At 41.8% G+C, this 14066-nt stretch overlaps 2 protein-coding genes across 5 annotated transcripts in view; one reads left to right on the forward strand and one right to left on the reverse strand.

Annotated features, from left to right (window-relative positions):
* Positions 1–14066, reverse strand: part of LOC112464010 (G protein-coupled receptor kinase 5) — a 44927-nt gene that overhangs the window by 21780 nt on the left and 9081 nt on the right. Inside the window, exon 1 of one of the 2 annotated variants that reach the window (XM_025030769.1) lies at positions 2188–2821. The exons of the other annotated variant lie outside the window; for it this stretch is intronic. The gene's annotated coding sequence lies outside the window, so the exon portion shown is untranslated. Of the gene's footprint in view, positions 1–2187; positions 2822–14066 lie in introns of those variants that run through there. 2 annotated transcript variants of the gene reach the window in all.
* Positions 3554–13768, forward strand: LOC112464011 (lysyl oxidase homolog 3-like). 3 transcript variants are annotated; one of them, XM_025030773.1, is made up of 8 exons: positions 3554–3839; positions 9872–10018; positions 10360–10638; positions 11003–11212; positions 11774–12071; positions 12614–12742; positions 12921–13044; positions 13174–13768. In XM_025030773.1, the coding sequence occupies exons 1-8, from the start codon at positions 3815–3817 to the stop codon at positions 13294–13296; spliced, it is 1335 nt and encodes a 444-aa protein (XP_024886541.1). In that variant the 5' UTR covers positions 3554–3814; the 3' UTR covers positions 13297–13768. The 3 variants fall into 3 exon arrangements, with proteins under 3 accessions (XP_024886541.1, XP_024886540.1, XP_024886539.1); XM_025030771.1 differs by lacking the exon at positions 3554–3839 and adding an exon at positions 8222–8937; XM_025030772.1 differs by lacking the exons at positions 3554–3839; positions 9872–10018 and adding an exon at positions 8221–8937.

Below are 14066 nucleotides of genomic sequence, written 5' to 3' on the forward strand. Positions count from 1 at the left end.
GCGCTCGGCGGTAGTGGTCGAACAGATAAACGGTGGACGCGGTGGAGAGACGACGAATTATTAATCGCGTGTCTACCGATAATAAAGCTATCAACCGACGAAATATCCGACTCTCTCGCGCGCGGTCTAAAGGCCCGACCGGATTCTCTCTTTGCGGAGCAAACACTCGGGCAATCGCGTCTAACGACGACAACGATGGTTTAATACCGTCCTCCTATTTGCCCTCGTCGGCGGCAAATAGAAGAAGAAACGCGCGCGAGCACGCACCTTTAAAACCCCTCTGAAACCGAAAAGTTCAAGCCCCAAGCGGGATAAGTGTTTATCGAGCACGTGTTCCTGCCGCCTGAGGTTTCCCCAGCCGATTCACCGGAATCAACGTTTTCCCGGCTACGGTATATCGAGGGATCTGGTAATCAACGATTGAATTAATTAACGATTAGGGGACTTCTAAAGCTCAAGATGAGAAAATAAACAGAAGAAGGGCTTTTCAATTAACTTCAGGCAAACTTAAAATTTAGCTTGTTTACATGTAAGTTAAACAGAGAGTTTGAGAAGAAAAATAATTACTTCCTGCGGTGTCTTCGCCAAGGAAAAGAACGTTAAATTGGTCAAAGAGAAGTCGAAGATTAAAAGAATAACAGCCAAGTGTTCCGGGACACTTTACGCGTAGGATAGGTTCCGCGGAAACGATTATCGAGATAGTAAGTTCAACGAGTGTCTTTCGCGTTTAAGCGTCGAATCGCTACGACAGAAATCATAACAGACAAATTTGCTGCGTGAGCTGTTACCGAGTATCAATGTGGACGTGAACGAGATGTTTTCGCGTATTTGGATAGGGTAAACTCGGGTAAGATGGCCATAGTTTTTTAAAATGCAATAAACATACATTTATTTTTGTTATATTTTAACAGTGTTTGGTATATTCCTTCACTGAAGCTTAAAGTACGTAAAACTATCGAAATTAAGAAGAAAACACTTAATATAAATTTTATATTATCAAAGTATTACAACGTATGCATTGGCCATCTTATCTGACTTTTAAGGAAAAGATGGCCATAGCAGAAAAGATAACCATAGTATTTTTAAATAAATAGTGAAAAATAGAAATACAAATTATAGGTCAAATTACAATTTACATAGCTTAATTATGTGTGTAACGTTGATTACGGCAGCTTAACTATAATTTATTTAATGTTATAGCAGCTTTTAGCGAACACATGAAAAAACTTTGCAGGCAGTCGAAAGTAAAAATATGATATAATATTCACAATATTGTTATTTCGAAGTGTACGCACATAAACTACTGTAAATATTGATTATCTTTGAGAATGACTACAAAAATGCACTGTTTAGCCATTATTGGAGAAATTACAGCCATGGGCCATCTTTTCTGTATGGCCATCATACCCGAGTTTACCCTAATAATACAACGAGCTTACACGCGACTTTGGGAGACAACAATCGGGATGAATGAATGGATACGAGTGCGTGAAGGAAAATTATAAACCAAGTCCATTTCTTGGCGATGTAAAAGCTGAAGTTAATAATACGTATATTATTATAACATTTGGGATAAAAGAGCGAAGCTCGAGCGTTCGCGAAGGATCAAAACACGCGACAAGAAACTCCGCGTTTCTCGCTGCTCCGAGACGGGCATGGCACCTGTCCGCGACAGCCGTGAACTTGGGGGGGTCGTGCCTCCGCGCTCCGGTGCGTGCGTGCGTGAATGCGTGGCGTCGCGGGAAACGCGGGAGCGCGCTCGCCGAGATCGAAACGTCAGGCGCTCGTTCCCTTCTCGTCCGCCCCCGCCCCCTCCCCTCGTGCCTCACCTCTTGCAGACGCCGCCGCCGGCACGGGATCTGTCACGCTGGCTCCCGCGAGGAACGTATACGAACTACCGAAGAGGCACCTGGACTCTCCGCGATTCGGAGTTAAGCAGGGGGAGCAGAGACGCGAGCCGGCGACGAGCCAGAACGGGATCGTGTCATCCGCGCGAGAGAAGAAAGAGGCGAGGATGTCGAAGGAGGAGGAAAGGAGGAGAGAAGGAGGGGAGGGACGTCGTTACCGACAGAGTCTCTCTCGCGTCTCGCTCCGCTCCGCTCCGCGCGAAACGCCGGACGACGCAACGGAGCGGAGCGTGAAAACGAGCCGACTCGACGTTTTCGTCTTTGTCTGCCTCTGACTTACCTCTAGCGCTGGCTGACCGCGGACGAAGGCGCCGATAGACGACGACGATGTGATGCCGATGATAACGATGAGGATGACGATAACGACGACGACTCAGTCGGCGGCGACGTAGCTCCGACAGTGGATAGCCGGCGGCGAGCTGCGGCGCGCGTAACACGTCCCTCTCGCAGGTTCACCCGTTATAAGCCGACACTGGGCACTCCGGGGAGTCAGAGGGTGACAGATAACGCGCGGTCGTATCGGCGACACGACGAGAGAGAGCACAATGGCCGACCGCGCGCCTCCGGTCTCTCGCGGCCACGATCCGCCGCACGGGCCCACGAGGTGCGCTTCTTCCTCCCCCCTCCCCCCGTTCCCGCGGTGAGAAAGAGATGGAGCGAGAAACGCGACTTGTGTCTTCCTTCCTTCCTTCCGAATCGGGAATGCGCGCCCGACACGGGTCGCGGGCGTCGTCGCGGCACGAGATCACCGGACGAATGTACGAACGTTCGCTTGACAAACGGATTTTCGTTTCACTGTGCGTGCCCGATCGCGTAAAAATTGCGTAAAATCTACCGTTCAGTCGCTCCCTCGCGGCGTCAAGTCGCCGCGCACCGCACCGCACGATGGACAAAAACCGACTGACTGGCGTGCCGCTTGCCGCTCCGGCCTCCGGCGGCGAGGCGCGAGGCGCGAGGTACCCGCGACGGATGAGAGGTTAAGTGGTGGGGGGAGCGGGAGCCGGCGCGCTCGCTCTCCTTTGCGTAGCGATGCGGAGAAGGACACGGCGCGTCTGCCTACGCGCGGCGCGCGCGGAGCGCGGACGAGGGAGCGAGACGGCGCGCACTCGGCGCTGGGCGCACTGCGCACACGCGGCGCGGCGCGCAGACGGTTGCGATTGGGCGTGGTAGAGTCCCTAGACTCGTCCTCGTATCGACCGCCGTCGATATGCGGCCGCCATTGCTCGCCGCCGGCCGGCGCGCGGATTTTAAACGCGCGGGGAAAAGATAACACGGAAGAAACACAATGCGGTTTATATAATCCTGCGTGAAGTCTAATTGTTTTCTAATCGAATTTCTCATATAAAATTTAAATAAACTTTTCTATGGAATTTTATATTTATCACCATAATAATCATTGGTTAAATAACGATATTCATGGTAATTTTATTACAGTTTCTTTTGTAGCAATAAGCTTTTCAACGAAATTTTGTACTTATCGTCATATAGTAATAATCGTCGTTAAATAAAGATATTAATGGAAATTTTATTATAGTTTCTTTCGTAACAATAATGCCATTAATGCCGAAAGTGAGTATTGTTAAATAATTATATTATTTTAAGTTAAATAATTGCATTATCTAAAGCTTATTCGTGTGAGATCGTATAATAAACTAATAATAATTTCCGAAATATATCAATTATCGTTATATATGTCGGAAAGATAAAACTGGCAGGCTGTTCTAATAGCAGGCCAGCAGACACGCTCAAGCGATATGCAAGAAATGCGGAACGGGGAATGTGTGCGAGATAAACAGAACGCCTGGAATGTCCGGAAGAAATCAAGATCTTTCTTGGAGTCTCTCGGTGAATTTCAGGGTGGCGATACGAGGGAATTTTTCTGGAGGATATAGCCCGTATATTCCACTATGCAAGCGATTACGGGTGATTCCGGTAGGTATAATAAATATTGCACCAAAGTCTAGACTCGTTTTTCGCACGTAAATGCTCGACAGCAAATAAAAATGATACGTTATAAAAATGATATACTTGCCCCTCGAAAACCCTCGACAGATACTAAACACTGTGTATTACATACATCTACGGTCCGTGTAAACGTAATATAAAGGGAGATTCATGGAACGAAATAAATTACTCCAAAGTTTCGTGCTCAGCCCGGGTGTAACTATTTCAAAATACAATTTCCAAACAACTCTTCAACTGGCGCGTTCAGCTTCAGTTTAAAATTCGCTTTCGCGACGATTTACGTGGATCATTTTCGCAATATAATAACGATTAAACGGTTTAAAATTTCAAGCGGATATCACAAAATTTGAATAAACTTTTTTCTCCCCCGCGTGAGAGCTTCCCTCCTGCATGAATTTCAATGACGGGATAAAAGCTATTTCCATAAATTATGGAAATTTCCATAAATTAAGTTACAGTCGCAGATTTCTCGAATTGCTTTCCAAATCTGTTCCCTTCTTTCTCGATCGGTACGCTGTCTTTGTTAATCCTTAATCTTTCTTAAAGCGGGATACTTTCGTCGATCGTTATAACCGAAAGCGCGATTATTAAATTAAGCGCACTCATCGAGCGGACAAATCGGACGATCGACGAGCCGCTCAACGATGCTGCGTGCTTAATCGGGTGAGACGTGCACTTGCGATCAGACGGCGAACGCCAATCGGTGCATCTGCAGCACCTGCAGCATCCCCGTGCCATTGCACACGATCGTGATTTATGATGTCCCTTGTCGTCGTGGGCGCGACAAAAAAGCGCTCCACTTTCGCTTCTCCATATTCAAGTCTTTGTAACAACCCGTTACTCACGCTCACACACACACACACACACACACACACACACACACACACACACACACGCGCGCGCGAGCACCGTCAACAGCAGTAGCCGAATAGGCCTCGTGCCGGTATCGATTGGACATTAATAATTCAGCCGGGGAGCGCCGATAGTAAACTCTTACTTATTCATCGACGTGACACTTTTTCGACCGTCTTTGATTCGTCGAACGATAAGTCGCAATTAAACTCTAGCGTTTACCAGCAAGGAAGAAGGACGAGAAGATTATACAATAAAGATTGTACGAGAAGATTATGCAGTATTAGTATACTTGAGACACGAACTTCATCAATCAAATATTTGTTTTATACCGTATCGATTTTTACGCGTGCTCTCTCCTCTTTGTTTGATACCATATATTTTACACACGTATATAACTCCGAATATCCTATACACAAAGATAAAAAAACATTCAGTAAAAAAATGAGTGCTGCCAAACAATGTGATTTCGTTATATCACAGTTAAAAATAATTCGTATTTTAGACTCTTTTTTATATCTTATTAATTTTATATTCATGTTATGCGGGTTAAGTGTCGCTCGTTGAAAATCTTGAGTAGAAAATAAAGAAATATATGCGAGCGAACCGTATCCCAGTGACGAAAGCAATCATCTGCGCTGCATGAGAAAGAGAGAGAAATGTCTTTTTTCAGTCGCGTTCACAAGAAATCGTTTACGGGCCAGAAAACACCCTTCGTCCCTTTATCACCCCGACCGACGTTAGAGGCTCCTCATGCGGTCTAAGTATGTCTAGTATGTCAAGAATTTAGCCGTGGGCCGTTTTCGCTAATAGCACACGATAATTGCTTCACCACGCGTTCGTTCACGCGATTACGCCATGGAATGAAGCGTATCAAAAGCGCGGTCCGTTACATGAATTATATGAATTCTTTTTTATAGCGGTATCGCCGAGTCGATGATGAAGTCGCGATCAATCGGAGAACGGAGACGGAGGAAAAATTGACACGTGTTTTCAAGTCGCGCTCAAATTATTGTGTCCGGCACATAGACAATGAAATTTTTTATTTGATATTTTCCACCCGTAAATAATTTAAAATATAACATATGATGAGACGATAACATGATAAAATAAAAGATTAAATAAATAATAATCACATATTAAAATTATCTCTATAGTCAAAACGTGACGCTCTCTTTGTTCTATTTATTCCATATAGAATTATTAACATTATTATATAATACTTAATAAATTAATATAATGTTTAATAAATATTTAATAAAATAGAATTGCTATTAATATTTGTTATAAATTCTGTTATTCAGAATTCATGACAAATTTTGTCAAAAATTATTTACGATACGTTTAATGCTACACAGAGAGAATTTTCTCTTAAAATTTACCCTGAAAATCATGGCAGTTGTGGGATAACATATATTACGAAGAATATTTTATGCGAGCTATTCTAATTAATATCTACCATAATAAAAAATATTAATTACAATAAAATATAAAATATGCTTCAATAATTTTACTGAAATATATATAGTAAAATTTCAATAATTTTTCAAAAATTACCAATCTGTTTGGTAATTTTTATTACGTTGTTTGTATAAAATCTTTTGTATATTTCAAAAATTCTTTGGTTGCCAAGTTGTCCCAAGTTTGTAGTGACTTTAACGGTAAAATATAACGAAAAATTCTCTCCGTGTATATAAAAACGACTTATTGTTCATTACTAATGCAATAGCATACTCTTCGCTTTTTCCCGCCGGCGTTCCACTTGATGTAGTATAAAGCCTGCGATCTCTGATGGTAGTTGCGCAATAATTACGAGTGATACGTATTGAATGACGAGAACCGTGTCTCACGGGAGGCTTTCTAAACTACTTTTTTCAGATCGAGCTATCCACCTTCCACTCTTGACGACGAATGATGACACTCAAATTTGCGTCCAATACGTCAGAGCGGAAGAGAAAACATACGGGTGCACTTATTCATTTTCTCGGCACGTGTATATTATCGGGTCGATCCATTGATAATGAAAAAACACGAGATAGAACGTGACGCATCTGCGTGCGATAAGGATGTTCGAAAGCAGTTTCTGACCAGTAAAATTAGACACACAAATTGGATATGGACAGACCGATACTGAACGAAAAAATCCTTAATAATGAAAATTAAAGAAAATAAATAATATTAACACGTAAATTGAATTCGATAATTAATATAGAAAATAATGGCTTTTGACTGTTGAATTTTGCGATACTTATAACGTATTTATTAGATAACTTCGAAAAAGGTTGAAATTGTCAGATCCACGAGATCAGCTCTGCTATCTTTTAAATTATTGCATCCATCTTATCTTTTTATTTTTATTCTCTGTCTATTAGATTTTAATCCTCTCCAACGTGGGGCGATGATAAATTGCGGTATATGAAATATCCTATCTTGAAAAGCCGTTGCAATATAGACGTACCGCTTTCGAGTACCATAACGAGGTCAAACCTGCTTCAAGATATTTCGCAAAGATTATGGGAGTAAGCGCTCGAGTGGTTAGAGCTTATTATTTTATTTATCCTTTTCTTTATGTCATCAGACTTTCGCATAAAGGTATACTATATTCTCTCCGTGAAGAGAGGAATAAAATCCAAAATTGCTTTCCCAGGTGTCATTAACGTACGTGATTTATTATTGGGGTCGCAATGTGACCTCATTATGATTACCGAATTTATCCGCATGGTTAGAGCTTATTATTTTATTTATATCCTTTTCTTTATGTTATCAGACTTTCGCATATAAAGGTATGATATTCTCTCTGTGAAGAGAGGTAAATAATGAAAGCCAAAATTGCTTTTCCAAGTGCCATTTAACATAATTTGTTATTGGGGTCGCAATGTGACCTTATCACGATTACCCGAATTTAACCGTAGTAATTGAGAGTTAAACTAGTTGATTCTCATCTACGTGCACGACGAAACAATATGCCGCGCGTTTCCGCAACGTTACGAGACCTGAAACGTTATAAACGGCCGATTCGAATCGCGCGCACGCCAGTATTAATCATCCCGGTGAATCGCGTTCATTTGCGAAATTAGGAATTGGTCGATACCAGACCGGCCAATCTGGGCGTGAATTTTTCGGAAGTAGAACGCAGCTTCCGCCCAAAACGCAGAGTGAACTGGCGAATCCTAGAAACAATAATAAGCAACTCTGATCCTTGCCTACTAAAATAAAATTTGACTCATAGTGCAAAGAAAACTAATTCTGCTCTGACGTTTGAGTTTAGATCTCTCCTCCAAGTTTTACTCGAGTTGTTACAATATCTTCAAAGATCTTTTCAGTAATTGTTTAGAACATCGTTCTTTTTATTACATCGCTATTATTATATAATTTCGAATTGCTGTAACTGAAATTATCTTTTTATCGTTCATATAAAAAAGATTTCTCTTTAAAACTGTATTTGACATATTCATTGTTATATCTTATAAAACGACAGAAGAATCGTAAGACGAGAACCGCAAATCAAAAATAGAAACATCTCTCAAAGTCTCCCATCAGGGACTATGATAGTCATAGCTATTCTAAACGCGCCGACAGTTGACTTAAACGGGTCATCGGGGCTACGGCTAACGATTCAGGAAGAGATCGGCGACGCGAGAAAAGAAACGATCCGCCATCTGGACCGATGATCTTATAAGCCGGCGTCACGTTAGAAGCGTGCGTTACGAGACGAAGGAGCGAACGCATTGCGCGTACGTGTTGCGCGTTCAGTAGCCCGCGGAATCGTACGCGAAATGTGCGTGCATGATTTTGGTACAATTATACTCTTTTCCGTATTCTTCCTTAGCGAAAGAATAATCCGTGGAAAGTGTTGAGTCGTGAGTGTTCGTTGAAACTCCTATTGTTTTAAAATTTAAAATATCGCGTGCAGTATCGAACGATGCAACGATACGTCAAATATGCAAATTATGATTAGACTTTAACGATTTATAACGTTGAAGCTTTCAAAACACAAGAAAAATGAGACTACAATTGCAACGTGTGGGAATCGCGTTTAGCTTGATAGTGCTGTTATCCGCGTTTGAATTTTGCACGAGCAACAACGCTACCTGGATCGGCGGCCGCGGCAAGAAGACGCGCGTAGTCAGGAGGCTAAGAAAGGACTTCCGAAAGTTGAAGAAGCAAGAGGGAGCGTTAAAGCTGATAGGAGGCGAAAGCGGCGAACACGAAGGTGCTGGAAGAACTCATTTTACGCGAGATTTAATTCTTAAAATAATTGTCGGCAATCGAGCGAACGACAGTCTCGAAAAACATCGTTGAGAAAGGGATTATCTTAAAATCGCCGGGACACGACTTAACGTGAATAACAAACGATAAATGCGCGACGATAACAGTAATAATAACACGGTACGAACGAGTTCTCTCGTTCGAGTTTTATCTCGTTTTATTCGAGGGGATGATACATCCCGCATATAGAATTACGCGAATCGAGGAAGCGGCACGGAGAGCGCCGTGACGTACGCGGAACAAAGGAACTTTGTCGTTCAGTCGGATCAATTGGTGCACCAATCAATTTATTATTACGGGAGCATCCTCTCGATTTTCTTACTACGACACACCGAGCGCGGCGAGTAGTGTATCGATTGCACATCGAATTGCGCACCGACGAGAGACCGCGTCGTAACGAGGCGCGTAAAATCCGGCCGGGATGAAAGCGCGACGCGCAACTCGTTCGGGGTTGATATTTTCCCCGCGATAAAGCGCGCGGCTGTAATATAAACGGGTTATAAATTTCTTTCTCTCTGTTCCCCTCTTTTCTCGCTCCGTTTCGCGGAGATAAAGAGCGAGGCTCGCGCGCGCGCGTTTTATCACGCGTCCGTTCAAGTCGCTCTCGCGCGATGACGATTAAAAAGAGGTCAACTCGAGGAAGATTTATGCCAACGACCATGTGTCAGAGCGCCATACGTCACGGACGTACGCGCGCAATACCGGGAATCGCCGGATAACGTGGTCACCGTAAAATCAGACCGTAAAATAGGGTCGCGATCCCCGGCCGGCCAGCTTTGCCGGACGCTCCTCGTGTCGTGTATCCTCTTTATTGCGCCAGGTTCTTGCAATAAAAAAAAAAAACACGTAAGCACAAGATTTTATTGCTATATGCACAGGAAACGTGGAAATACTTCACGACGGGAAGTGGGGCAGTATATGCGACGACGAATGGGACGACTTCGAGGCCAATGTGGTTTGCAAGCAATTAGGCTTTAACGGTGCAATTAAAGCAACGACTTATGGCCACTTCGGTCAGGCCAGAAGTGAGAGATATTTATTGTCTTTTCATCTTAAATCGCTGTCTTTCACGGTCGAGTCGCGCGTACATTGCCGAGACAAGCAAGATCGTCCGTAACGAGCCATTCGTTTATTCCAATTTATTGACGGACACGCGTTATATTTTTAGCGCGTCAACTTTTATCTCTGAAAATCCGTAGTAATAACATCATAGATATTATATTTCCAGTTTCATTTTACATTTTATTTTACTTCACTCTGCTGTTTGTTCAAGCATGTGCAATATTATTTTAACGGTTAAATAACGCGATTAATTAAAATATGAAATACAAGCGTGCGACTATTTACATTGAAAAATGCCTCAAAGGAAGATACTGGATGGATAACGTTTATTGCGACGGATCCGAGGTCGAACTCGCGAAATGCCGTTTCGACGGTTGGGGCATCTCCGACTGCGGCAGCAACGAAGCTGCCGGCGTCATTTGCTCGCGCGACAAGGAAACGAGAACATCGTCACCACCAGTCCCGCAAGAGAAGTCACCGAAGGCCAGAATAAAGGACACGTATCTGCAAGGCACGGCTTTACGATTATCCGGAGGACGAGTACATTCCGAGGGCCGAGTGGAAATTAAATTGGGCAATGCAGGTAGCGAAACATTTACCCCGAAATTATAAAAAACTATTAAAAAATTAGACTAATTATATAATTAGTCGATTAATTAATTGTATTTTTAAGCATACATTTTAATTCTATCCAAAGATTCACTAAAAACGTCATAGATATTATCAATTAAGAGGATAATGACAATTAATATATGTAAATACGAATCACAGACATGTTTCCTTTATAAATTACAGCGTTATCGCACTATTAAATCGCCAAAGTAAAAAAAAATAGATTTACAAATCTAAGCTCTTGTTATTTAAATGACTGCAAACATCAGCGAGCTCTGATAGATTTGAACTTGCTATTATACACACGCGAAATTCGCGCGGACACTCGATTTCAGATTGGGGTGTCATTTGCGGCGACAGCTGGTCCATTCTCGAGGCCGCTGTGGTTTGCCGTCAATTGGGCCTCGGTTACGCCTCTGACGCGATACAGACTAATTTCTTCGGAAATGGGGAAACAATCCCGGTATCAATCAGCGGGGTACAATGCAATGGGAACGAGGGGAATCTGGCAGAATGCCTACATGACAAGGTTGCAGATTGCCCAGGTACTTCTGACATCTTCGATAAGATATTTATGAAATGTTAGTAGTAATATCCATGTAAAAAATAAAATAATAAAAAGAAATAAAAAGAACAGTAATTCCAAAACTGATAGAAAAAGTTTTAAGTCCAAATTGTTCCATAAATAATCATCGGTACTAAAGATTAATTAAAGTACTTGGAGAAATATTCCATAAATATGAAAGAAATAAGAAAAGTTCGCGGAAGTTTTCCCTTTTTTGTTATCAGATTTGCATAAGAAATTAATTATGACAGAAGTCAGAGAAAAGAATGTAAATTTATAAACAAGTATATTTTAAACAAAGTTCCTTCGAAAAGATTTAGTTCATTTTCTGACAGTAAATCTGACGGTAAAAAATCTTGTCTCTTAATTTTCATCTCATATAGTATTTGTGAAATATATCAAGTGTATAGAGAATGTTAACATACACACAATATAAAATAAGAAATATCACAAGAAGGCATGTGTTTATCTCAAAAAGCGAGCACGGAACTTCAGTGTATCATGCAAGAGTCAGCGCGAAGTAATCTTACCGTGATTTTAGGGACAGCGGAGAACGTGGCAGGGGTGGTGTGCCATCGGGAGATGGCCGATCTCGTGTTCGATCACATCGAGCTGATGCGCACAGCACATTTGGAGGACCGTCAGCTCTATTGGCTGCAATGCGCGATGGAGGAAAATTGCGTGGCTTCCCAGGCCTACAAGATGCAACGCGAGTCCGAAAATTGGCACTTGGAGACGAGACGATTGTTGCGCTTCACCGCGAGAATCTTGAACGCGGGCACCGCGGATTTCCGTCCGTCTGTGCCTAAACACCTATGGGAATGGCACATGTGTCACATGTAAGTCGAGCAACAGTAATGACGGACGATCGAGCGCGGATAGCGGATCGTTATCCGCTCTCCGCGCTCGATCGTCCGTCGTTTTGATTAATACATCGATGTGCACCGGATATTCTTGCAGGCGCACAAGTATACCTGCCCGTTAATGATTAACAGCCGAATATCTGAAATCGATGGGTTATATATAATGAAGCTTCAAGTCTGTATTACGTTAAATTATTCGAATTATGATGGTCGATTGGTAGCATTAAGAATCTCTAATAAATCTCTAATCTCTAATAAAAAATAAAACAGAACTCTGAAAAATAAGTACAATTCAAATTAAAATTGGTAAAAACTAAATTCATGAAAAATTCTGACAAAAGACTAAAACATTTTGATTTGCCTAAAACGTTAAGCGAGGGATTTTATTTCACGATAAACGACTCCAATTGAAAATTGGAATTTTTGGAAATTATTTTCGCGATGATTAAAATACATTTTGACGCGGGAAGAGGCCGGAAAGGAACATTAATTCCGAGGCAACCATTTTCCGTTCGCAGGCATTATCACTCGATGGAAGTATTCGCCACTTTCGATGTAATCGATTCGAGCGGCAATAAAGTCGCCGAAGGCCACAAAGCGTCCTTCTGCCTCGAGGACAATCAATGTATGCCCGAAGTGCAACCCAGGTAAAAATCCTGATAACACGCGATAACGATCGTATATAGAACCCTCTTTTCGCGGGTGACACGCGACGTGCGTATGTAATTTTACCGTTACTCCTTCTCATTTCCTTCGCGTTTATAATCGCGATTAAATCCGCTTATTAGTCGAAGTTCATAATATGATATGTCGTTACCGTTTTAGATACAAATGCGCCAATTACGGAGACCAAGGTATTTCCGTTAATTGCAGTGACATTTACAAGCACAATATCGATTGCCAGTGGGTGGACATTTCCGAGCTCGAGCCAGGACATTATACGCTCAAGGTACAGTCGTAATAAAGCCATTTTCATAAATATCGAACAAGAGATCTCCCTCGGCGAGTTTGCGAGTATCGCGGTATTCCGCCTGCGGTGGAGAATACCGCGATGAAGGAAGCTCTCTTTTGTTTTCAGGTCGCGGTGAATCCCGAATTCAAAGTTGGAGAGATGTCGTTCGATAACAACGCGGCGATCTGCCGTCTGCTTTATACGGAAACTTTTGCAACTGTCCACAGTTGCATAATGGGACGTCCTTGACACGATGCGCACACGCGATATTGCGGGGATTTTTCTAGCTGGGGACAATCTACGGGGTGAGAGATTTATGTCGGGGCTCGTTGGCGTTGACTGGACATGACGAACAAGAGGCGACACATTGCGACCTTGCGATGTGTATTGTGTATAGAATTCGCGAGTGAATTTCACAGTTCAGAAACAAAGAACTTCAATCGGAACGCAAGATACATCACGAGATTAAAAACTGGCAATCGTTAGAATGAATGGAAAAAAAATCGAGACGTTGTTTTAAAATTGTTACACTAGTTGAGAGATCCATATTTAGATGTGTGTTCAGCGTATTCTTATACGCGTAAATTTATAATCTTATAATTATTTCTAATAGAATTATAAAGAAAAACTGATATAAAAAAAAAACAATTTTGAGATACAAGCTCAACTTTAATTTCCGTTTATTTCTAAACAGCTATCCTATATTTACTTATATCGCAGACTCGAATCTAAAAATGTATTTTATCTTATTAATTTAATTGTATGTTTTATATTACATGACGGATTAAATTATCTTACTCAGACGAAAAGCGCTAGAAAAAATATGAAGAATTATATAGAAGATTTAAGAATAGTTCCAATCTTGGATGTCTCTTACATTTTGAATTTTCCGTTCTATATTTTCATTACACCATATATATATATATATATATATATATGCATATACAATATATTTTCGGATTATTCCCCCTAAACTCACAGACTACAATTACAATGACAGTCTTTTAAAAAAGACATCA

This window comes from Temnothorax curvispinosus, unplaced genomic scaffold (assembly GCF_003070985.1).
Source record: "Temnothorax curvispinosus isolate PA1 unplaced genomic scaffold, ASM307098v1 QBEX01013818.1, whole genome shotgun sequence".
Lineage (NCBI taxonomy): Eukaryota > Metazoa > Arthropoda > Insecta > Hymenoptera > Formicidae > Temnothorax > Temnothorax curvispinosus.

What these genes read in the sequence shown, in the direction of transcription:
- LOC112464011 (XM_025030771.1), top strand. Translation starts at nt 8,727, where the DNA reads ATGAGACTACAATTGCAACGTGTGGGAATCGCGTTTAGCTTGATAGTG. An exon ending in CGAAAGCGGCGAACACGAAG is followed by an intron (nt 8,938 to 9,871) that starts GTGCTGGAAGAA and finishes CTATATGCACAG; the next exon opens with GAAACGTGGAAATACTTCAC. An exon ending in AATTAAATTGGGCAATGCAG is followed by an intron (nt 10,639 to 11,002) that starts GTAGCGAAACAT and finishes ACTCGATTTCAG; the next exon opens with ATTGGGGTGTCATTTGCGGC.